This window comes from Tachypleus tridentatus, chromosome 9 (genome assembly GCF_004210375.1).
Source record: "Tachypleus tridentatus isolate NWPU-2018 chromosome 9, ASM421037v1, whole genome shotgun sequence".
NCBI lineage: Eukaryota > Metazoa > Arthropoda > Merostomata > Xiphosura > Limulidae > Tachypleus > Tachypleus tridentatus.
In genome coordinates, this window is record NC_134833.1 from 157,637,635 (window position 1) to 157,664,931 (window position 27,297).

General features: G+C 30.1%; 1 protein-coding gene and 1 long non-coding RNA gene across 2 annotated transcripts in view; one reads left to right on the forward strand and one right to left on the reverse strand.

Annotated features, from left to right (window-relative positions):
- LOC143227538 (chromatin-remodeling ATPase INO80-like) overlaps nt 1–22,142 on the reverse strand; it is a 57,699-nt gene extending 35,557 nt beyond the window's left edge. Inside the window, 12 exon segments of the mRNA XM_076458975.1 lie at nt 530–597; nt 847–1,036; nt 2,174–2,377; nt 3,999–4,052; nt 9,823–10,023; nt 10,540–10,610; nt 10,908–11,034; nt 12,631–12,765; nt 13,337–13,404; nt 13,776–13,870; nt 19,604–19,751; nt 21,945–22,142. Of these exon segments, the coding sequence (XP_076315090.1) occupies nt 530–597; nt 847–1,036; nt 2,174–2,377; nt 3,999–4,052; nt 9,823–10,023; nt 10,540–10,610; nt 10,908–11,034; nt 12,631–12,765; nt 13,337–13,404; nt 13,776–13,870; nt 19,604–19,749 (1,359 nt within the window). The 5' untranslated portion in view covers nt 19,750–19,751; nt 21,945–22,142.
- Nucleotides 22,143–22,328: 186 nt separating this feature from the next.
- On the forward strand, nt 22,329–25,303 carry LOC143226764 (uncharacterized). The gene is made up of 2 exons (XR_013014732.1): nt 22,329–22,467; nt 24,830–25,303. It is a non-coding gene; the product is annotated as an uncharacterized LOC143226764 (long non-coding RNA).
- The last annotated feature ends 1,994 nt before the right edge of the window (nt 25,304–27,297 follow it).

Genomic DNA, 27,297 nt, shown 5'->3' on the forward strand with positions numbered 1-27,297 from the left:
TTTGTAAAAAACCTGCACAATGGAAATGATTTTCAGACTGAGCATACAGGAATTACTGTAGACCATATAAATATTTCAACACAATAAAACCATCACAGGCATGTGTAACCAGTCATTAAAAGTCAGACTATGTAATTATACACTGGTCTGTAGAACATGTAAAACTCCCAAAGAAAAACCAGACTTGTACAACAAGCTAAAGAAACAAAACAAATATTCAAACTAAAAAAATTGATAAAAAACAAAGTGATACAAAAATTGTTTTTAAAAACGTAGTTTCATAAAATAAATTATATATTTCTTATATTTCCTTTTTAAATTCAGTATACTCTATTCTCACGCACATTTTGTCACCTATGAACATGCATTAGTAATTTGTTCTTTCAGTGCCAAAATTACTAAAACCAAAACCATTTTTATTGCATGTACTTGTATCAAGTCACTAATATTAAACAATTATCACAATGTGTAGTAAAGTACCTCAATCTATGTTAACTGTTTTAAATGTTAACCACATGATATATCTGACCTTTGACTGGTGAGCTTTGTAAGCCTCTTCGGCAGTTTGTAGAGCTTTCACTTTTGCTTCTTCACTGTCTGAAAAAAGGACATCAAAACACATGGTGAATACCATTATAAAACATCAGTTCCTTGTAACTTGTGTTAAACATCCAATACAGTCACAAGCTAATTTGGGAAATACTTTTCTTTTTTACAACTTATAAAAACAGAATCCTCACCTTAAAAAGGTAAATTTTAATCACCATAAGACTTTATACATCTCTTAACTAGTATATGGACTTGCCTCTGTTAAACGAGTACCTAACATTCAATATCTGGACTTACTGTACTCATTCTCCTCAATATTCAACATGGGGTTTCTTCCTGCTGAACATATGGTATCTTCATCCAACTGAGAAAGTATTTCTTTCTGCTTCTCATCCTGTTGTACTCCAGATACTTTCTTACTCATGAAATGTGCATACAGTTCTGTCTGAGTAATCAGGAAATTTAACTTCCTTTGTTGTCGTTTTGCCTGAATAAAGAGTCATATTTTAGGAGACTTTTCTCAATACTACATTTAGTTTCCCAACTGCACACCAGAAAAGTTGTAACTAAAGACAGAAATCTGTATAAAACTCAAATTCTGTTAAGTAAAAAAAGGGTAGAAAAAGGGTAATTTCACTTTTTTTTTTTAAATACTGAAATCTTAATACACTTTAGGGTTTACTGCTTAATTTGGTTTGTTTCTCATGTTATACCAAAGCTACATATAAGCTATCTGTGCACAGATGTTTCCAATAGAGGGAAACAACTTGTCAACGGTAGCCAAAAACAATTCTTGTGAAAATCATTTCATTTTTGCAGGCAATGTGGAAACTTTTTGATGTTTTCATTCACTCTTTCCATTGCTTTAGCAGCTTTAACTAACTAATTTCAACTGTATTTGATTATCTCTTTTCATTACTTGTTTACACAAATCACTAATAATTTAACAATTTTTTTTAGTCTTATCTACATCAGTTCACACATGTAAACTACCAACTTACATTTATTATGTATGTTTCTACGATCTTTGCAAATAAACATGGACAAAGAATCAAGTCCTGTGTCAAAACAAATCAGATGACTATAACCCTTCCATCACCCTGAGGATATATTATACCAGATCTTATCCACACACAAATCATACTTTTCTGCCAATACATTTTGTAAGATTACTAGTTTTGAGTTTAAAAAAAATTATTTTGCAATACTTAAATTGTTCATTTTGTTTCTTAGTAAAAATGTTAATGATTTTTAATATTTTGGCACAGTTTTAATTTTTTTTCAGGAAAAAATGTGAACTAAAACATTTAAAGCCATCATGTCTATAATAACAATACTTGTCCATCTGTTTTGCAGTACCTTTAATGCTCATGTAATAAACTGTAATTTCCACTATAATTTCAACATCCTTAACAATTTATTCCAATCTGTCACTAAAACATAATCTCAGTTCATTTTCTCACAGTTTTCATGAACTTCCCAATATATCCACCTAGAAATATTAATGAGAAAAGCTTTCAGAATACTGGTCCACCATCTAATAATAAAATTCAAATATAGAAACACTCACCAGATAGTTAAGGTTTGTTGTATCTCACATTATGAAACCTATATTTTTCCTTACCTCTCTTAATTCAATATCCATCCTCATCTGTTCCTGGGCTTCTCTCTCTGCTCTCTTTCTATGTTCTTTTTCTATTTTGTCATAACGCTTCCAATAAAGAAGCATTTCTCTCGTCAGCCGACGAGCTCGGCTAGGTGCATCTTTCATAACTTTTTGGGATAGGAGGGCAGCTTTTCGACACTCACGTTGGCAGACATGAGCCAACTGAAACAACATACAGACTCAAATTAAATTCCTCATAATATAGAAGACAATATTTCTAAGCACAAATTAGCTCAGTGCAAACTTCTACAATAGCATTCTTACAAATGTTGTTGTTGCTGTGTATCTGTTGCAGACAAGGAATTTTAGTCCACATAAGAGCTTAGGAGACTGATGGATTACAACTTTCAAAAATACAATTTAAAAAACTGAGTAGAAATAACTTATTACATTCAGTTTTACAAATATTTTGTACAATTTTCTCTCTTTTAACATGTTCTTGAATGGTAGGTAAATAGCTTTAAGCCATTCTTCTAACTATAAACATAAGATTGGTAACTGTAAAGCACTACTACTCCTACCACTTAAACAAGTCATACATCAGGTGGAACTAATAATCTAATTGTAAAAGTGCAAGTTTTAATTTCCTAAACCCAAGTCATACACTGTTACTAAAAAGCTGGTGTTTAATACATCTATGAATTAACTTAAACTAATGTCATACCATATCATTAGCAAATAACTTTAAGAGAAAGAAAAGTAATAAGAAAAAATAAAGTTTGAAAGATCTTTTTACAAATTACTGCAAATATATTTTAAAAACATACATCTCTACTTCAGTAAACTATATGAAGATGAAAGATAAAATAACTTTGTATTTAAAAGTTAAGAACTTATTATACAAGGTTCATAGCAGGTAGATAAAATATGATGACTTTTCAAGACCAACCATTTCAGACTGCAGCACTATGCAGATTGAATAATTCTCACTTACATTTCAAATAGTAATTATGCACAATTACTGTGAATTTTTTTAAATGTTACTTTTTATCAATATAATTTAAACCAAACATTTTAATTTTTTTAAGTTTTTAACCATCACTACTTGGTTTTTAAATCACTCAAGCTAGGAGTTCACTTGTAATTTATGTTAATTAAGCCTATTTTATTTCATCATAAATGAAGGCCCTTCACCCTTAAAATAGAATTAACACCATCCATCCTTATTAATTGATTTGCATCAAGATAAAACACAAACATCTAGCATTTTTCAATATATCTGAAAATCAAAACAAAGAATGGTTACTTCAACAGTATGTAGTAATGTACCATGTATAAGATATTGAAAGGGCTAAAAACAGTACTCGAAAGATACTTTGACAAAAGCAGTTATACATTAAAACCCTCTCCAGTGATGTTTCTGTATTAATATTAAACTGTATTAAGTAAATTTAAAATATTTATTTTGCTGAAGTTGTGTGATATTCAAACAAAATAAGCTACAAACTTTTGATTTCATAGCTATATTCTTATACACCAATTACATTTACGTCATTTCAGCCCAGTGGTTGTGAAAGGTTCCTCAGTATTACTCAAGTCATCAATCCAGGTTTTTGCCCTGTTCTACTGCCTGATTTGCACTTTACACTAGACAAACTGTGGTGCAGCAACACTAGCCAGAAAAACCCAGCATTAGACTAGGTTCATTATTATTAGTGATGTCATCCTGTGTTACTTCTCTTAAAGTTCTAGGCATAACATTCCACAACTGTATATATGAACCCTGTAAATAAGCTTCATTCTGTGTCTTTAATCCAGTATTAATATAAATGTCCTTACTCACCCTTCTTGTCATCGTAAGCACTTCTTTATGAGCATTAACCCTTTGCTTTTGGGCCTGTAAAAATTGAAATTTCATTAAAATACTTTCATAACCAACTACACCAGAGAGGTATCACAGATTATCATGTTTTTAATTCTCAAAGTGCAAATATTTAAGTTGTATGAACCTTAATACAAATTAACTAAATAGTATAGTCTTAGTTTAAAAAAACATTTATATACAAGTTTTGTTAGGCTGTGAAACAAAGTCTTTATTGTGAAACACTGTTTAGAAATAACATTAAAATAATTTTATCTAAAAATGAAGTTTATTTGATTTTTGGTCAGAAAATTCTATTTTACAAAAGCAGTCAGTTCCCATTTTTGTGATAACTGTTATCATACTTTGATACTTTATTTTGCCAACACCAGTATTCATCATTTCTGTCTATAAACCGCAAGAATTATGATAAAAATGACTTAAAACTGCATCATTAACCCCACTGTTGAGCTATGAAACATGAATTTTGATAACATTCTAGGTCAAGAACAAATAACATTACTTATAATTTTTTCAATAAAAAAGTTACTTGTGAAAATTGTTTGAATGTGATGAACAATAATATTCAATAAATAAGAATCTGAGATAGCAGAATATTTCCATCTCCTACTGTGTTTCCTAAACCTAACAAAACTTATGCAACATCTTTAAAAACACAAGATATTTTGTAATATTATAGAGATTCAAACTTTCGATTTCAGAGCTGAACTCTACCACAGGAACCACATGTATCCTAAAAAGGACATCTAAATAAACTACACAAAAATGTTCAATCCACAGTTTGTTTCTAAGTCTTCTAAGCTTCCAACTGGATTTCTTTATTAAGCCTTAAGAAGAACTGGCAAGTCACTTTCTACAGAAACCACAAATTACTGTTCAAATCATATTATTTATTCCACATTTTCTTTAGTTTACAAACTGCTATATTCAATTGTATTTAAATATTGGATATAGCTGTTTTTCAAAGCTGTTTTATTGGTAAATATTTAAACCATTAGCTGTTATATCATAAAAGCATGGGACAAAGTGCTGTGGTAAATAAAAGATAACAACTATGAGCTTCCCAGTGCACTGAGAAGATGGGTCTTAAATAGTTCTTCATATTCTTGATATTCAGGTAATTAGTTAGTTTGAACCACCATCTTTAGGTGATAATATTGTAACTTTAAAACCTGGTGGACAGACGTTTTGAGTTAACTAAATCATTTTAAGTTTTATTTTTAAATTGTGATGTATGTAATTGGCCTGCGTTTATTAGGAGGAGTTATTCATAATTAATATAATGACTTGTATTTTTAATATCTGATATGGGAGTCAGAAAATCTTGTGAACACCACAAGTATAATTATATTTCCAAATGATGACAACTTGTTAGCAAATATAAACTCATGCTTTGGAATGGACAGAAATATTTAAAAACATAAAATAAATACTTTGTTTATAGGTCAGAGTTCTCAAAGTGGTGGTAGAATGAAAGTTGAAACGTTACTCATTTTCTTTGCAAATTACACTAAACTAACACCATATAACAAAACATATAAAATATATTTTAAATGAAATTCTGAAACACAGTATTGTTATACTATAATTTGATCAGCAGCATGCACTTTCAACTGACAGGTGTTCCATGATCTAGATACAGTTAACTAGCCACATTATTAATTGAAAGAGGGTAACAAATTATAAAAACATTTTGTATTCTACAGAACCCTTACACAACAATCTCATCACACTGAAGTTAACAAGACATTTACATGATTTCTACATCTTGCAAAATTATCTATAGCATTTTACAAAGCTGTAAAACATTCATCAGTTTGTTTCATGTAAAAATTTAGTAAAAGTATATTAAATTTATAATTAGTCACAAAACTTTATATACCATGTATTTCTTCAGTATATATCTCAGCTGAATACCCTTATTTTTGAGAAAACTAAAATATGAGGAAAAATAAGCTTCAAGATACTTACAAAACTACTAATACAGATGGAACAGAAATTACTACTAGATTATACAGGACTACTAAAATGGAATTAAAATGTTAAAACCAGTGAGGAGGTAACCAGTTTTGAGTGTAAACTTGCATATGAAATATAAAAATTTGTTAAAAAATATTATAGTATTTATATTCTGTAAACTCTGACATTTGTTTAACTTTATTCACAAGGAAAACTTTAAAATATTTTCTGAACTTTGACCTACAAAAAGATCTGACAAGTATCACCACTCAGAATGCACCTGCTGATTTAAAAAAAATCCCATCTCAAAGTACAGGTTTATGTTTACAAAGAAACTGATACTCTTTAAAATAACTGTCCACACTTTGCTTTTTTCTTTCCTTTGCTGTCCACAATTTTACTTCTCCAACCTGTGTGTCTTGTCTTTCAAGATGCTACATCAAAAGTAGCTAATAAGCTTTAGCTTTTAAAGCAGAAAGAACCAGCAGCTAAATTATAATTAGGTAGCAAATATCCCTGGCTGTCGACAACAGTGTAAAGTAATTAACTAAAATACAATAGTAATAATAGCTAAATACAGTTTAGGTTGTATACTTGTATCTCTAAGTGCAACATATTTAATAAGAAACAACCAGAAGTGCAAATCAAGCAGCCAACAATACTGTAGTACATTTAATATACTAAGTGAGAAAAACTTGGTGTGAATTTCAAAATAATTGGTGTAAGATTATACTGTAAAATGATCTCTTTCTAACTGTTATACACGGACACACGTGTGTGCAACATCTACGTGAAAGCAAAAAAAACTCAAACAAATCTATCATGGATTGGTGTGCTGACTGTCAGGGGTTAAAAATTTCTTGTTTTAACTGTATTTAGAGTACTTTGAAAGGAATAAGCCAAAAGGTCATGTAAATATCTTAGTAGTTAGACATACCTGTACTCTATTACCATTGGATTACTGAAGATACAGAGAGCAAAAGCAGTTTTCCCTAGCTTGTCATGTGATAATACATCAAGTTTTAAGCAGTTTGTTAATAATTTATTTCATAATAAAGGACTTAAAACTTGAATAAAATAACACTTTGAATTAAATACACATTATAATATTGAATTCATTTTCACAGACTGATAATAAAGGTTTAAGTTTTGAATGTAACAGTGACTTGTGCAAAAAGCATTTAAAGGGGCTCCAGGATAACACTATTTACAATAACTTCAGAAAACAAAACAGAAAAACATTTGAAGTTGAAAGAAAATATTTTCTAATGCTTTTAAAAACAACATTTTAGAAAAACAATTTACAATCAAATATGAAATCAAACTAATATTTCTTTTAAGTACCAACTGCGTAATATGTAGAAAATGTATATCAAATACTAGCAGTTGGGTTACACATTTTAAGGGCAAGAACAAAATAAACATGGATAACAACAAACTCTCCGTGCTGGTTTAGTAATGGTTAATAAACATGGATAACAACAAACTCTCCGTGCTGGTTTAGTAATGGTTAATAAACATGGATAACAACAAACTCTCCGTGCTGGTTTAGTAATGGTTAATAAACATGGATAACAACAAACTCTCCGTGCTGGTTTAGTGATGGTTAATAAACATGGATAACAACAAACTCTCCGTGCTGGTTTAGTAATGGTTAATAAACATGAATAACAACAAACTCTCCGTGCTGGTTTAGTGATGGTTAATAAACATGGATAACAACAAACTCTCCGTGCTGGTTTAGTAATGGTTAATAAACATGAATAACAACAAACTCTCCGTGCTGGTTTAGTAATGGTAAATAAACATGGATAACAACAAACTCTCCGTGCTGGTTTAGTAATGGTTAATAAACATGGATAACAACAAACTCTCCGTGCTGGTTTAGTAATGGTTAATAAACATGGATAACAACAAACTCTCCGTGCTGGTTTAGTGATGGTTAATAAACATGGATAACAACAAACTCTCCGTGCTGGTTTAGTAATGGTTAATAAATATGGATAACAACAAACTCTCCGTGTTGGTTTAGTAATGGTTAATAAACATGGATAACAACAAAATCTCCGTGTTGGTTTAGTGATAGTTAATCCTTTCAATGCCAGAAATCAGAAAACTGCCATTCCAAACACTACCATGAAACTATGTATAAATAAAATGAAATCTAATAAAAACTTGTGTGATATAAAGGTGTTTTCTCAAGACCTTCCACATCAAAATGAAACAGGAAAAAAAAAATTGAAAATTAATGTTCAAACAAAACAAAAAAAAACTAGAGTTCCTTGCTATATAAACTCTCTAGAAAATATAGGTAAATTTTACATCACTATCAGAGAAATTTTGAATCATTACTTTCAGTGTAACCATTATAAACATGTAAACTCAGGATTTCTTTACAAAAAATACTAGCCTGTATATAGTATCACAAATAATTAAAAAATTCACAGAGATATTAAAAATAAGTAACTGTAACTAAACATTCAGTTTATCATCATTGCAACATATCAGAGAAAACTGAAGAGAGAAATATAGAGTTAAACAATGAATTATCACTAAACATTTCTTTCAAACATAACAGTAGTTTTTTACATTATGAGAATTTGTAATGTGTAACTGAATCATTCTTTCAGATCATAGATCAGCTGAACCATCTCTCTACCATTTGATTTTACCAGTTTCTATACACAACCTCAGTATTGCATATATCAGGATTCTGTGCAGTCCAAACTGTGGTTGAGAGTTCTTACCTCCAAGTAGATTTACCACATTCACTTCAAGGTGGGAATCGTCATCTTGCTGGAAGACGATTCCCTGCCCAAAATTTCTCATTCCCGAAAGAATACCACAATTAAAGAAACCTGTCTGCACCTGTGCATCTCTAACACCAATGGTTGAGACACATACTAATGTTTCTCCTGCAAACTTCACTTTATATGTTGTATACTGTTTATTATATCACTTGCTTCTATCCCACCTAACGCTGTTCTTTGTTCCCACACAACCTTATCTCATTCATTCTTAGAGTCTGATAACTATTCTATCATTTTAGTTGAACTTTCTTTTAAAACAGTTACAAATCCACAGAGGCCACAAAATGTGATCTTACTGTCCTGAGGACAACATTCACACCTGTACCTACATCTAGACTACTAGCACAATCTCTACTGAATTGTCATGCACACACAAAAGTCACACACTAGTGTTAACTTCTTCTACCATCTTCACAGTCTCCATGCATCTGCCAAAACATGAAATTTCAGCTCAATCCATCACAAGCTAAAACTTGGATTTCTACACATTTGTTTTCTTGTATTTTTATTCTGGTATCCACAAGTACATACACAACATTACTACTGGAAATAGTATGAGTGGTTTTACTTTTATAGGCATCATGAAGGTGACTGACTGGTTGGATTGCATACCAGCACAGCATAACCTATCAATATGTGGATGTACTCTAACAAAGTTTACTCTCGTAGAATAAAAATGAAGTAATACCAATTCCAATACAATAAATCAGCTCAGAAACCTGTGGTAGTCACAAGCAGATAGTCAAAACTTGGCCAGAACTGCAGATGAGCTACACTACGATCCCCTTGACCTCTGATTGCAGGTTGTTTGTTTACAATAAGAACTATTTATCTACACATTAAATACACCATTAAGACAGTTTAGTACTTTTCTTTTATTACATTTGTTTATAATATATCTAATCAACAAAATGCTAGCATTACCTAGTAGATACAATGAACTCTGTCAAATAAGCTTCCATTTGGTGGAGTTTTAATCACCGTAACCAACATTTCATACCTTTTATTAGACTTACTCTGCTAATTTCTTTCTTTGCTAGGGCAGTCCATAGCCGCCGTCTCTTCATAGCCATGACTGCATCGTGATTAGCTGCACTTTTCTTTTTGGAGTGGGATTTTTGAGACGTAGGTTCTTTATGTCCATCCTCAGGTGACTTCTGTCGCAGTTTCCCATCTTTTGAACTAGAAGCCATTTCAGCTGCTTCTTGAAGTTCATACTAATAGTCACACAAGGATAAATAATTAGATTCAAATTCACACAAGAAAAAAGAAAAATTAATATATTAATTTGTACAAAATGAACAAAACTTTTGAGGTGTTAAGATGAATAAATATATCAATATTTTCATCATCAGGTACTACATAAGCAACTTTACCACTCGTTACTTTTTAAGCAAAAGATAGTTTTCTTCACCACAACTATGAGAATAAGTAGAAATTAATTAGCAACTTTCACTTGTATTTAATAAAACTTTAGGTTGACAGTTAAACAATACAAAATATTTAAATATCAGTGATAATCCTGAGTCGAGGACATAAATTTTAATAAGTGAATTTTTATCCACAGGAAAATGAAAAGTACAATTTAATGTTCTGGTATAAGAACAGCATAAAATCCACATTATAATTCAATATTTATCTGTAAACAACAAGACCTGACCAAGTCTTATGTTTATCTCTAAAATTCAGTTCCAAGACCTTTACTTAATTAAACAACAGTTAGGACTACTTACTGGAAGAATGTAACCTTGGTGATCCATTTTCTTTTCTAGTTTTTCAGACTTATTCTTCTTTAATTTAGTAGCTATTACAGAAAAAGAGGTAATACAAACAAACAATAAATAATTCTGGTAACAAGTATACAGCATAAAATGCATTACTCATAACCATGTGCAAATTTTCATCTTGTAACATGAATCAAAACTCTCTCTTACAAATGTGTCAAATATGTTATTACAATTACATCTAGAAAAAACGTTGTCATGGGCTTAATAGCCAAAAACATATTAATTTTAATAACATTGTAACCTGCTACATAACCATAAATTCAGTACGTTCTGATATGAATGATAACTAATGATAATTTTACCATTATGTTTACCTTTTTTCTTTGTTATTGTTTTTTTCTCTTTTAGTTTTTTCTTTCCACCAACGACAAGATTCTGTTGCTCCTGGTACTTGTCTAAGTTAGACAACAGTCCAACACTGTAGTACTGGTATTGTCGAATCTGAAAAAAAGGTGGTAAGGATGAAGCACAGTTTCAATGTACAAACACAATGATACAAAGTAAAATGTTATAAAATCACCAGATACGCACAAAACTCTGCACGAGTAAGTCTTAACAAAACAATCAATAAAATTATAGTTTCTAGTTCTCTCTCCTTGAGGTACAAGCTGTTACATCTGTATATGGAATATCCTGTTATATACTGCCATATGTTGCATATGAAATAACATATGCAGTACTGCAGTTACCAGTTTCAATAAAGTAATTTAACTATAGACAAAACCACTGAATACATGCTGATAGGTGCAGCTTCTAACAAATGACAACACTGGTCATGACTATACACAGTACATAGCCAAAATTTTGTCATTTCTATAGTTAAATATAATTCAGATTTGATTATCACAGCAGCCATAACACTTCCAACATTTTCTATATTTCTATATTTTACACTGTTTCTAAAGGTACTATAAAGGTGGAACCTGTTATACAATGTGGGTGGTACCAGAGACATGTATCCAATAGATACAAATTTTATTATATGAAGCATTCCATTATACAAGGTTCTAGTTGAGACCGTCTATACAACAAAATTATACAAGTATCTTGAGCTTTTTATTATCTATTTCCTATTAGATTTCAAACCCTGTAAGGTAAAGCCATAACAAATAAAACTCTCATACGATAAATTTCAACTGTGAATGACTAAGCTTATATGGTCAACAATGATTTATCCAAAATTCTAGATTTCTATAACAAAATTCTCTTCCTTCATGAAACAAATATCAAAAGTTTGGTTATGTTGTTAACGTTTTACATCATCAGAGTAAGAATAAAACATTACAGTAGCTAACATAGAAGTTAGTGATTTAAAGTGTTGTCAACACAAGACTACTACAATATTAACTAAATAGAATTTCTAATTATAATTATACTGATTTCTTAACAATTTTTAAATCTAAGATAACCATAGGTGTCTAAATTCTATTTCACAATTTGATGTTACTTTTTTGTTGTTCAGTTTACATTTAAAACTTTTGACCAAAAAATAAAGCACGAAGTGTTTTACTGGCTTAAGTAAGCATTTACTTAACTATTAATTATAAATTTGTAATCCATGTGCTAAGTACTAAAAATTAACAATCCATTTTATCTGGCAGACCTTTTCTTAGAGTGACAAGTGACAAAGTAAAACATGCCAAACAGTCAAAGCTTCTGAAGACATATTTCTATTATTATAATATAAGAGGCAATTTGGAACTCCCTGAAATCACAATAAACAGAAAAGAGGCATAGAAACATTAGCCACGTAAAACTGTATTGCATGCCCAATTAAATGTCAAGGTTTTTAGAATCTTCCACCCTTACCAGAATGGAGGAAACATGCCAAACTTCTTAAAATGATTGGGCATAATTATAATTAACACATTCAAACAAATATTGAGAAAACCAGAAAACATTCCAAAAATGGTTTTGTATTAAAAAATAAGTAAAATTTTAATTTTAATTCAAGAATGGGATTTTCAATTCACACAGTTTATTACTGCTACACTCGCATGTTTCCCTACACCTTTTACTAAAATTCAAATTTCGTACCTCAGGGTCTGACAGAAATTCAGTATGGGCTGCTTTTCTTAATTTGTGGAAATATAACATATGTTGAAAATCCTCTTCTGTACAAGTTAATTCATGGTCCTCTTCTGACTCAGAGGAATCACTTAATAGAATGCTCTACAAAAATATCCAAGTTATTAATGAAAGCAAATTATGATAAAAACATCAAAGAAAGAATATATTAGAAAAAACACAAAAGGTAAATATAAAATATTTTAAAGTAATGAAAATAGATCTTTACCTTCAGCCAACATCTAGTTTTCTTCACCTTGCTGAAGTTAAACAAACACATTTTATAATGAAAGATCTTTACCTTCAGCCAACGTCTAGTTTCCTTCACCTTGCTAAAGTTAAACAAACATATTTTATAATGAAAGTAGATCTTTACCTTCAACCAACGTCTAGTTTTCTTCACCTTCCTGAAGTTAAACAAACATATTTTATAATGAAACTAGATCTTTACCTTCAGCCAACGTCTAGTTTCCTTCACCTTGATGAAGTTAAACAAACACATTTTATAATGAAAGTAGATCTTTACCTTCAGCCAACGTCTAGTTTTCTTCACCTTAATGAAGTTAAACAAACACATTTTATAATGAAACTAGATCTTTACCTTCAGCCAACGTCTAGTTTTCTTCACCTTGATGAAGTTAAACAAACACATTTTATAATGAAACTAGATCTTTACCTTCAGCCAACGTCTAGTTTTCTTCACCTTGCTGAAGTTAAACAAACACATTTTACTCGATCTTCTCTCTAGAAAATAATTAAAAATAAAAATGCAATTTTTGTATTTTTTTTATTATTTATAAAATATTTTTCAAATGCACAATAACTTTAGTCGAAACTCAAAATAAAAAATCCAGAATGGTTGCTATGTTACATTATAAACATACTTTAATCTCAACATTGATTCAATTTAAACCAAATGCTTGAACATTTTTACCCACAATGCATTATAACTAAATCATTAATTAAAATTAACTTTACAATGAAGAATACACTAAAAACAATTTCTCAAACAACAAATTTAATCACGTTTCAAAAGAGTAGAAACCAGTACACATTTAGGTGTCCTGTATTTCTTAAACAGTAATTTATACATTAATATAAAATAAAATATGGACCTTGACGAGATGCGGGTACCCCATTAAGGGTTTTCCTGTCATTTGCTTCATCAGATACAATTTCTCCTTCAGTTTCAGTAGTTTCATCAAGGTCACTAAATATAACCATAGACACAATGTAAGTTGAAAATTCTTGGCATGTACATAACAAATTGCACTTTTTAACTTTTAAACCTTGCAAATTCAGAACTTATGAACATGTCCACTCACTGATTAAATAGATTAATCTTATAACATTTTTGTAAACTATTTAATAACCATTTCTAATCCAAGTATCCTATTAAATTACCTATTGATGTAAACAAGTCTACAAAATGAATTCAACCTTACTGAATAACACATGTCAGTAACATATACAACATACATATGTGAAGTTATACGTGATGAATCCTATCATGTGACAAGAAACTAATTACAAAGTGTTTTTCACTAAACACGTAAGAAGCTGGTTGGTGAAACATCACAGACAGGATATCACAACTCCTTAAAAATTTGGCAATGAATAACGCAGATTAATATAAACATGGGTGATACATGACAATATTTGAATAAAAATTTAGTGGCTATTTCTGTTGTTTTTTTAAACTAAAAGTACTAAACTAAACTAAATTAACATGCAGAAAGTAAACCATCAACTCCAGTGCCTGCTACCTAAAAGCTAAACACTATTTACATACACAACAGTGTACTGAACACTGGATATCTACGGCATTCCAAAAAGTTAGGTATCAGTCTATATGTTTGCAACAATTTTAGAAATTGCTGTTTTTACCTACTGAGATGCTCAAACACTAAACAAACATCAAAAGTGAATAAACATAAGTCATTCTATAAGGCATTTCTTGTTTAGCTTAAGGCATGATGACAGGTAAGATAAAACGTGCCCAAGCTCAAACTAATGAACAAATATTTGCTGTAACATTATTACAAATTCTATCCTTTCCTTTTGAGGTCCCACAGAGCACATACATTCAATAATTCCTCTTTCTTTGAAAAATCTTCATGAATAATGCACACAAATATTAACAACTGACTTACATCTGCTTGATCAGTACTTTCGTCAAGACAAAGCAAGAAATACTTACTTTTTCAACTAATCCAACAAATGAGTTTTCTAATTGTTCTCCCATATCAGTGACACTTCTTTGTATGGTTTAGTTGGAACGTGGCACTGATTCAAATTTATCACCAATTTTGACATCCCCAAACACCTTTTCCATTTCAACAGCACATTTCTTTACTAAACTGCCATCAATAAAAGGTTTCTTTGCTCTTGCAAGTTCAAGAGAAACAATGTATGAAGCATTCAAAGCAGATGTCTGACTTTCTGACAGCTTGCTAAACATACTCATTTGTTGTTTTAATTTCTTGCTGAAATCCACAATCTAAACTTTGAGTTTCATCATATTTTTCTTCCTACATCATTGATTAATGCCTTTTCACATTAAATTCTTTAGTCACTGATATAATTTACATACAAACCAAACACTGCAACTTGCCATTATTGTTTGTAATTAAATAATCAAGTTCCCAACATTCCTGGTACACACTGTTTTCACTGTCAATCTTACGTTTCTTTTTTCATTTTTTGACTAACAAAATCGTATCTGCATTTATAACTAACTCTATTTTCTATAAAAAAAAAGTGCATTTTTAAACAGGCTCAGTAACACACCTGAATTGAAGTTTTTTTTCAAGTAAACAACGTATGGTCAGAGGTTACGTTAAAAAATTATAACTCAAAAAGTAGGTTGAACACCATCCTGATATTTTTGTAGATCATATTCAGAGATGTAAGAATATATGGCAAAAATCTGAAAAGGCTGAATAACTGGTGACATGGTCAAACTGTGGCCAGAAGTAGGGCTATTTTTAGCTAAATCATAAAAAGTTGCATGCAACTAAATTTGTTTTACAGGAGATCTAATAGACTTTTAATTACAACAGTTGTTGATTTATCAACTGATATGTTACAGGAAATTTGAAAACAAAATTCAGCTTTGTATCATATTAAGTCTTATTAAATAAACCAATGTTTTTATGATTTTGGGTTTTCAGGTGATTTTACAGCCTCACTATGAAAATCCTAAGAGATAAACTTGGTTTGAGACCATTTTTGAATTCTGTGAGATTAATTCAGTCAGTGTAGCAAATTTCAGCCTTCTACCACCATTACTCTTGCAGCTTTAAGCAGCCAAAGTTGCCCAAAAATAACAAAAAATTAATTAAATTTTACAGTGCTGTAAATCAGAAACTATTAGATATTGATCTAATCTTTGGTAGTTTTTCATTATATGGGTAGATGATCACATGTGAATTTTTTCAAGGCATTCTGAGGGGGTCACCTGGAAAATTTTCCAAACTCTGGATGATTTGACATGGAATAACGAAAATTTGTTGGTTATTTAACCGTATATATGAAACCTTAAAAATTGTTTGATATCCTCTTCATACAAAATTTTAAAAGGCTTAGCAACCCGCATCCAGCAACGACAGAGTTCAAAGGTCATAGCATAAAGAATTGTTTGCTTTACTTCTACATTTATTGTTCTATACTTCAAGAAAAACATGTTTAATAATTTATTTCTAAATAGTAATAATGTATAATAATTGGAATGTGACCTACACAACAAAATACTAGTCCACTAAAATAGCCAAAATAGGGAAGGCTAAAAGTCAGTTTTATATTATAGGATATGTTACATGACTGCATGTGCACTGCATTAATGTAAGTTATGTAAGGTTAGCTATGCATGACTGGAAGGTCAATACAATAAAAATACACAGAATTATGATACTCAGACTAAACATTTTTGTGTTATATGTAGTTATTCTAGCACAAAAGAAATTTATATTTATTTTCTAACTTTTTATGATCGTTACGAAGTTGGCCAAGTGCAGACCCCACATGGAGTACAGAAAATAACAAAATATAAAGTCTTACTGAAAACAAACATTTGAAATGTATTTAGGAGGTTCTAGAGCTTTTGCAAATAATATTTGAGATTTTTGAGACAATTAAGTTTTTTTAATCATAAAATAAAATCACTTTGTACTCAGACTAGTTATGAAACAGGCTTGATATTCTCACAACCAATGTTTAATGAAGTATTTTCCTGAAGAAATCTGATCTTTTGTATAAAATTATTTGTAATCTTCACTCAAATCTAACAAATTTTGTGAAGATACATTTTAGCAAACATTATAGTGCAAATGTGTAGATATACTTGTGTATATTATACCAAGCCCATAGCAAAAGAGTTAAAGATCCAATTAAACTTTATAATACATTATGGTAGTTTTTCATTTCTAAAACAGTATTAAACTTACTTTTAAAGTAACACCATGGAATTTAGATGAACAGTTTCTTTTCATCACCTCCATGCAATCATTACAGATGTAAACATTAAGCTAACATCACATGATGCCAAATGATCTTTAATTACAATAAATTAATCAAATTCAGTAAATATGTGCCTAAAAGCTGGCAATGAATAAAAACTGTTTAGTGATATGACTCTTTTGAAAATTCGAGCTACAGACTACTAATCCAGTTTTCTTGGCCTAATCAATACTTGCATACCAGCATATATATCCTTTCATCTTATAGTTTTTCAGCTCTGAATCAGCCATCTTTAATCCAAACAATAAAAACTAAAAATGGTCAACTTTTATTTCTAAGTGAAGCTATAGCACAAATATTAGACCAATAGCACATGACTTTAAAGTTGAGTAGTTTTATTGCATGTGTCTTGTATCTACTCCAAATAAAACTCTTAACTGAAGGTTGTAAATATCTAACAGGGTGACAAAACTGAAAAAAAAAATCTATAAAAGTGTTTTTCTATCAGATAGTTTCCATACTTTTGGTGCAAAGAAAAAATAGTAGTAGAAACTTGGAGAAATCTCAGATATTTCTTAATGTATTGCCTCAAATTTGGTATGTGAAGTAAGAGTCCAGTATAGCACAAAGAGAAAATATATAATAGTTTGGATTACCACAGTTAAAGCTACAAAAGTTGAAAAATTGCTAAACTATCACTCCTGTTGATAATACACAAGGTGTGTCCTGCAGGTCATGTTTTTGGTCACTGTCTCAGCATTAGGAATATAAAAATCATGCATCAACACTATCATTTCCCTTAACAATCTTAAACACCTCAGTCAGATCCCCTCTGTCTCAACCTTTCTTTCTGAAGACAAAACAGTTTTAGGGATTTCAGCCTGTCCACATAATAATTCTTTCCATCCTAAGTATCATGCTAAGTAACACTCCCCTAAACTCTTTTCAAGAGTTATTTCTGAGGTAAGGCACCAAAGACTGAATGCAAAACTAAATGTGACCTGATCAATGGCCTATACAATGAAATTATAGCTCCTTCAGACTTGTAATTCAATATTCTTGTAGTTTCAACATAAAGTTCTGCTTGCCCTGCTAGTAGCCAAAGTAAAGATGTACCTAAACTGCTTATGAATACAAAAAATCTTAATCATATATGAACAATTAAATAACACTGATGCCATGTGTAGACAAGTAAAATATCAAATACCATGGAAACTTCTTTTTCATTTAAATTCTCATATCTATTTCTACTCTCTATATATGAGTTACTTTTATAACAAATAAAAATTTAGTATTCATAGTCTAGACACAAGGCTTTAGCAAGTGAAAGGCAAGGCACTAAACCAATGTTAGCTGTTTATAAAAATCTTTCAGAAGACAAACAAATGATCATACATTAAAACAATGTTTTGAAACTACTACAACTTAATTAGCTTTCCAAGTGAGCTACAAGTAGATTAAAAATGTTTCAGTTAGCTACTAGAAGCTGAACACCACAACTACAAATAACAAGTTTCTGTTTTATTAAAGCAAAATTACATCAGACTATGTGCTGGTTTCCAACAAGGAAAACCGAACCTCTGATTTTAGCATTGGGTCATTTCCATGCCAACTCACTTAGAGCTTTTCCTGTTCATGTTACAGATTTCCTTGAAAATAAATTAATCAAAAACTTCATTTTGATTTATTCAGCCATGTAAAATCCTAAAGCTGCACTGCATGGCTGAATAAATGAAAATAAAGTTTTTGATTAATTTATTTTCAAGAAAATCTGTAACATAAACAGGAAAAGTTCTTTTCCTTTTTTCTAGGCGAGTTGGCACGAATTGACTCTATTGTAAATCCAAAGATATATTGCTGTCCAACCAGGGGGGCTACAAATAACAAAAATGAAATGAAACATCTAATAATGATCACCAAAACAAATCAACTCACACAAGAAAACTTGAAAAAAAAACTGCTGTTTCTATTAGTTATAACCCAATAGCAATGTAAGAGATTTATTAACATTTTTAAAAATAATGTAATATGAGAATGGCATGTTGCATTAGTTTGACATTTTTCTTTATACCTTAAAGCACGAAGATTGGAGATTCTAAACATGTATTTGTAATTTGATTGGACAATCAGAAAATCACACAAGAGTAGAAAGAAAATGTAAAATAAATAATTTGAAGAGTTAGTGAGTTCTGTGACACAAAGAAGCAAACCTGAGAACTTGTTTAAATATTTTTTTAAATTAAGAAATTAAAACTAGAATAAAAGCTTGAATTATAAACAGTTGTTAAGCCAAGTTTAGTAACACATTCATAATATAATTCAATGTTGAACTCTGTGTGTGTGTGTGTATATAACAGCAGTGACAAACACACTGAGGATTAACATTACAAAGAGTTTAATGTACATCTAGCAAACATGCCATCTAAGAAGTTAATAACATGCATATATTAAATTGCAATGGTCTAATAAATATGCACTATTTTACCTGACAGGATTACTTAGAACTTGCTGCACGTAATCTAAAAAATGATCGAGGCGTAGAGCACGCTCCAATCTTTGAATATGCAGAGGTTTTGCCCACTGTACTTTCTCAGTTCCTATGGGGGTCTCAGTGGTTGACCGGCTAGCCATACCTAATTGTAACCAAGATTATGGTGTTACTTAACAAAATATTTTAGAAATACCATAAAAAAACTGGATTAAAACAACAGCTAAACAATTAAACACTAATATGACATTTTTGGTATGTGAAGTACCTTTCTGAACAAGATAAACTTTCCCAAAGTATCACTTTCCAGCATTTAGTATCATCAAATTTAAGAATACTGGTGTCTAAAAAAATCTATCTAAAAAAGGTCCCATCTCACTACAGCAAAGTATTGTATTTTTAAAAATGTCCATTCAATAATTATGGTTGACTTTTCACCATCAAAACACTCATGTCAATTTAATTTGTACACAAGCTATGTGATAATCCAATTTAATAATTAACTTCACAAATGTTCAATGATAAAATACTTTCTCATAAACCACAATACAGAATATTAATCAGTGTGTCACCACCTATAAAATCAAGCTACACACAAAAACTTGATCAAGAATAAAGCTACCATTTGAAATTGATGTTTTGGGAACAAATTTTTTATAGTAACCATGACACCAAGATTATTATTATTTTTAATCTGGACACTGTTCCAGAAATTCACAAATATTCAACTATCCATTTCAAGGTTTCTAATACACATCCAATTAATTTAAAACTAAAATGTGATAAAAAAGCTATTAGAAGACAAGTCTTCAGTTCTTTAAAAATACATCTAAGTAATATTCTGTTGATAAAACAATAACATTACACTGTTTCAAATAAATCATTGTGTGACTTAGGGTAAAGAAAACCAAAATGAAAACGTCTTTAAATTCACTGTAAACAGTAATATCTTAAAAAGTTCAATATTTATAAAGAACTAAATATTATAATTATTTTTAACATCACACTTGACAAACTTAAGTTTTTTGTTTGTAACAATGCCCAAGTTATTTAGTAAAACCCAAATCATTTTATAATGAAAATGAAGATATTTACAGAGCACACCATTACTTATAATACTATTTATAAATATATACATGTAGCATCCTACACAGATTTAACAGAACACTATCATTGACATTTATTGAAATTGATTATTTTAAAAACAAGAAGTTAAAGAAGACTTTAATTCACTGAGGTCACCTTGTCATTAACATCACGACGCACATAGCCCTTTTATTTCCACAGACCTGTATAAAATGTCAATTTTTTTAAATATACATCACATTATATCTGGTCAGTTCAAAGCCAAATAAAATATTCTGCTCTTGGACATAAAGGTTTGAACACTCAAGTTTCTACTTCTAAAATTTACATTCCAGGACTCAATAGATAAATTACATGTTTTAACAATTTAGAATGAAAAGTGTCTAAAATCTGTAATGCCTTCAAAGTTGTAGCTCTTAAATCATGTTCCAGGAGCCTATCTCTGCACCATTTTACTGTGTTTACATTCTTCAAATGCACTTAAGGATAAGAAGAGGTCTTCTTGAACTACTAAGACTATCTCATCCAAATAGAGTAGGGCACAAATTTAAATTATAAAAAAAATGTGTTACTTACAAGTAGCTGAATATTGATGTATAGATAAGACTTCACAAACACACTGCCATATAAACAGCATTTTTATGCAACACAATTAATGAAAAATGACAGTGTACCATTTACTCATGTCTATGTTTAATGAAAAATGTTTAAAGCTTATACCTGAATAAAATTCAATCATCTGAAATAGTGACATGATAGTGAAAATTCACACTACTCATTACAATTTATTCAATGAAAATAATTTAAACAGATATCTTGTGTTGAAATAATCAGTTAATCCTGAAAATGGGACATGATTTTACCTTGGTGAAAATAACTATAATATCTAACAATAATACTGAAGTCATATGGAGTTTAATAATATTCCACTTTTATAATTTTACCCTTTTTTTTGTTGTTTACTGCTGAACTTACAAATAAAATTTAGAATATAAATATTATAGAAAATATTATTAGGCTTAAGAAAATCAAGTTAAGTATAACTTGTATCAATAGTAAGCCTAACTTTTGTTTTTCACTTACTAATTTACGTTAGGTCAAGCTTAAATTTAGCAAAAGTGCCTAATTCAAATATTCCTTCATTCAATAACCGAATAAGCCGACCATCGTTTATAATGGGTAAGTACTGGTCAGTATTACTAAGTTAGTAAGTACAACAAGGGCTGGTCTTAGTTGATTTTCAAAACTTTACCTTATACGCACTATTCGATATCCAGTTTTCTTTGCCATGAGGAAACACTTCTGTTTCTTCCCAAACGACAAAATGGCGATTATCACAAGCTTCCCTTCCTCCCCGTTCGCCACTGTAGAAAAGGCGTCTCATTACTTTGCTAACCATCATTTCACAAGAGGGCAGCTTCTCGCCATATCCAATATACTCTCGACGAATAGCTTACGTAAAAATAGTAAAATAAAACATTGTTTATTATATTTCAGAAAATACAATAATATTTATAAAATCAGGATTTAATATCAGGTTTAATATCTGATGAAAAATTGTGCGTTACCTGTATTTGTAAAGAAAGTTTACTTTTGCTGGTGTCGAGACTAAAATTGGTATCGTAAACGTATCCTTCAAATTATTATGTAGACCCCGTAGTCGGAAAAAGTTATGTTTGTGAAATTGTAATGTTTCCCACATACAAATATGACTTGGAAGTGTGGAAAGACAAGTAAATGTTTTTGAATCAACTCCTAGAAACCGATTTAGAGAGGTATTATTACTATTACTAGCGATTTAGGTCATATCATCATAATTTGTTTTATAATTTGAACCGAGCAACACTTACTAAATAATTCATAAATAAGTAGATAATTTTCTTATCGCAATTAATGTTCTTAGGCTCTCAATATTATTAACCAGCAAGTTATAATTTAATAACGGTTGTTTTCTTATATAAATTATACTGTCGTTATCATTGTATGAAGTATAATTTATACTTAATGTTTGAAGAATGTTCATTAACGTAAAGAGAGGAAAAAGAAATAAGTTTTGAGAAATAACTGTTTTCAGATATTCAGATACAAATAATCACTGTTACTACAGCAGTGTTTGCTCTAAGTTTAACTTAATGTTAAATATTCTTTTATTGGTTACTTTATTATTTTATAATATAATTCATAAAGTTTGAAGACATCTTATATGTATACTTAGAAATGTGCAAATTTAGACAAGTTTAAATTATGACTAAGTGACCATTTGGACATTCAAGGTTGTTCCCACAAATCTATTTGTGAGAGAAATAACATCTTAACCTGTGTTTTATTATAAATTCCATTCTTAAATCCCTGTTAATGTAAAGTACTGGCCTCTGTTACCATTGACTCTCATAGTATAGGACAATAGCCACACCTTGTTAGACAAAAAAAAACTTGCCTTAATTAGAAAATAGCTGGTATATTTTCATAATGTTGCTTCTCAGAAACCCAGCAAGTAACTTTTTTAGGTGTGACAACTTTTTCCATATAATGTCATTGACTTAAATGCCAGGAAACCATTTTGGTTATATGTCAGATTAGATGGAAATGCTCTGGAAATATGAAAAGTTTTGATTTTTTTAAAGTTGAAACTGTGAATAGTTATTTTATTGTAAATATTTTGTGAAAATGTAGATTTTAGTTTTTGTACTTTATGTTGTACTATATGACCTGTATTGATACCAGAACATTTGGGAAGAATTTATATATATTTTATATATTCTATTCTATTCTATTAACACTTGTGATTAAACTTAACAATAAACCGTGATATGTTACTGTATAGAAATGTTTTAATTTTACTTAGTCTGATGAACAGTTGTTAGATAAAACAAGGTGATGAAAGATGCTTAATAATAATGGTAAAGAAAGCTGACAAAACACAATGATTTGTTTACAAAGTTTGAATGCTTCAGAACACTTATTCCTTTTTAAGTAAATGTGACATGTTACAAAGATATTTAATAACTACAATTATAATTACTTAGTGGTTGAGTATAGTGGTGAACAGAAGGATAAAAAACAATGTCATATGTTACATTGCAATGCAGTTGATTTTAAAGCATGTAAATGTAGAGTAATTTTAAGCTTAAAAAGGTTTGTAAGTCAATATGATTAGGTCTGTCTTTAGCTGTAAGTAAACTTTATGTAGAGTTTTAGATCTGAATATCTTGTGGTAATGATTAGTGAAATTGTTATATCAAATCTTGTAACCTGTGGTTTCAGCATGTGAACATATTATTAGGTGGCTGGTCTTGGGTAATGGATGATCAATATTGTTTTATAATTCTAAATGCTTCCAAACTCTAGTTTTCAAGTGTTTTGTTTTGCCAGTGGGCCTGACCCTACACTTTAAAGCTGTTCCACTTGTACATGAGTCATCAAGGTTAAATTTGTGGTAGTTGAAATAAGTGTAAAGGCTAGGACTGTCTGTCTGTTAATCTGAACTGAACATGTTTTCTGTGTTTTAAGGATTATGTTATGGATAGTGTACACCTAAGAAAGATATTTGAAATTTGTTAAGGAAAGTGTATTTGATTTGTCAGAAAATCAGTCAGATAGCCATTATTTAGCAGGAGTGTAATTTTTCCAAAGTAAAGCAGAGTAATTCAAGCAGTTTTTAAAAATTCTGTTTGGCAGTGACATGACTAAGTTACATTTGAATAATTTGAAGGTAAAACTATTAAAATTAGTATAAATAATTGCTATCTGACTGATTTACTAATGAATATTTTGTACAGTTTCCTAAACAACAAATTCCAGTCACACCTTCAACTGTGCTTACTGTCCCCAAAATTCCCCTCATTATATCCCTTTGTTACTCTCCTTACAAGTTAAAAAATCTCTAATGAAAGCAACTTCTGCTCTCAGACAAGAAAGCAAATGGTAGAATACCTTAGGGGTGTGACAGTGTTATTATATATATATTAATTTTAATGTTTGTATCGGTTAAATATATATTTAGAATTCATGTAACGTACACTGTTGACTATGTATTGCAAAATACATTCACTAAAGTTCAATATTCTCGAGTGTGAGAATCAACAACTTGTGATGTGTGTATATAAATATTAATGATTGTGAGTATTATTGTTTTAGATGAAATTCGTAGGATCTCGTCTAACACTTACAGAAGGTAACTACGCAACTTGCAGAGAGTTAGTTTATATTGTTGGTATACTATAAACCTCAGAAGCTATAACTGTGATTTATTAATCGGGAACTTCAGATATTTGACCAAGGATATGTACAAATTTGAACATTACAAACTATTTTACTTCAACTGATTTACATCACATGTCAGTATTTCCATGAAGACATCATATAACTTTAGTTGTGAAAAATGTGCGATCAGCAAAGAGCTACCTAGCTCCCAGTTGTGAATTGTTTCTCTATCAACTTGAAAATCTTCATGAACCCTCGACAGGATATCAAGGAATTTCTGGGTTGGTTAAAAGACTGAATGTGGTTTGTAAGTTTCTAAAAACATTTTTATAAATCATTATTTGTAATAACTGTTGTTATGAATTGTATTATTTTTATATTAAAATATATTTGTTTTAAAAAAGGAAACTGTGTATCAGTCTTGTTTGCAAATATAAATTTCACATAATGTTTAACTTTTAAATTCAATACACAGTTTAACTGAGTTTCTGTCTGTTTTATACTGTAATACATAAGAGCTCACTTAGGACATTTGCTTTATGTCATTGAAATTTACTGTTGATATTGAGGTATTAGATGTTAGCTGTGGTAGAGGTTCTGCATTTAATGAGTTGGGTGAAGAAGTGAAAGATGACTTTTAATTGTAATAAATGTTGGTTATTATTGAGTAAAAAGTAATTTAAATGTACACGACACTGGTTATATAACATTTGGAGTATTTGACATTGACCTCCTTACCTAAGAAAACATTTTTCTACACATCTGCATTAGGGTTAAATAAAATACAAAATTACAATGTTAGGAACTTGACAACTGTAAAATATTTATAACATTTCAAAAAAGATAAAGTTTTACAAAGTCAATGAAATAAAATTGTGTAAATGTTTATATATTGCAGAAGTGAACACTAAACTGTATGAATCAGTAAAGTTACACAAACTGATGTATGTAAATGTTTATTTATCTACAGAAGGAATACTACTACAGTACATACAAAACTATATCAATCAGTGAAGAAAGTGATACTAAAATATTTTAGTAAAGAAAAACCTGTGATACTAGGAAGATAAAAGTGGAAAGGAACATAAAAATGCTATGCAGTGTGTTAATAAAATTAATTGAAGTATAAGCAGTGGTGAGATTCATTCTGAATGCCTTCTGTGCCAGCTGGTTGGTCTGCATCTAGAAAGATATAAAAGAATTGATGATTGTCAAGTTTAAAAGTGAAAAATACGTATATAAACTTTTGCATAATTATTGTCCTTTTGTAGAATAGTAGAACTTCAGTATTATTCATTTATCCTCTTCTCTCATAAATTCATTGCCCATAATTAACAGGTTTTATAACTTAAATATCCCAACTTATCACTGCTGTGGAAATAGAGCATGAAGTGGAAAGCGGTTGTTGTGTTATCTGGAAGTCAATTTTACAGTTTTCAGTGGCTTTGAAAGTTGCTTATCTATTCTGTGTAGGTTTGAAGTTGCTTGTGCTAAACAGAAGTACAGTTTGTCTTTCTTGCATGCCCCACAAACACAAGTTCTGATACCCAGTAATTTGTTAAGCAGATGAGAGAAGTGTAGTTGTTCAGGAAAATCCAGTTTCCTGATCTCTGTTGTATTTTTCCATTTGTTCAATCACAATGTTATCTGCTAGTTAGTTTGTCTATGTAGATTTCAAAATTATGACATTATCCACTTTTTCCAGGACAAATTATTTTCTCTCTTAACAGGTTATTTTGGTAGATACTGGAGCAGGGGAAAAAAATTGACTTTTTTTTTTTTTTTTTTTTTGCCCGAATTACTAGTACAATATCACTAGTAATTGGTAATCCTTACTCTTTCAAAGTCCTGTATGTTTTATGCAGTTCTAGTGTTAGTTGCATGATAATAATTTGAGCTACAGTGATGTATTATATAACTGTATCTAAAATACTAATAATTTATATTTGGTAGTCAAATTTATTGTGAGTCTATATGTAATTTGAAAACATCCCTGTAAGATCTCAAGTCCAGATGCTCCCACTGACATTTCTAATTTGTAATTAGTTATCAAGGATAATCCAGGCTTTAATCACAAGTTTAAAAAAAATGTACCAGAACAGAATAAGACTTCCATAAATTATTTATTATTTACTCAATAAAGGCTTAGGGACTTCAGTAATTAGTACTGTATCAAACATAAAAATTATACAACAATTGACTCTCTGCATTTTTATTACATTATAGCAAATTTGGATAATTAATGTATACAGTTTAGCACCTTGTGTCCAAGTTTCACTTTCATTGTCAGATTGCCTGTTATTTACTTGTCCAGAAAGTAGTTTACTTTGTATAATACTTTAACTTACACTGGAAAATCTCTTAGACTTTTATCACTGACCATGGTACTGCCCTATTTAGAT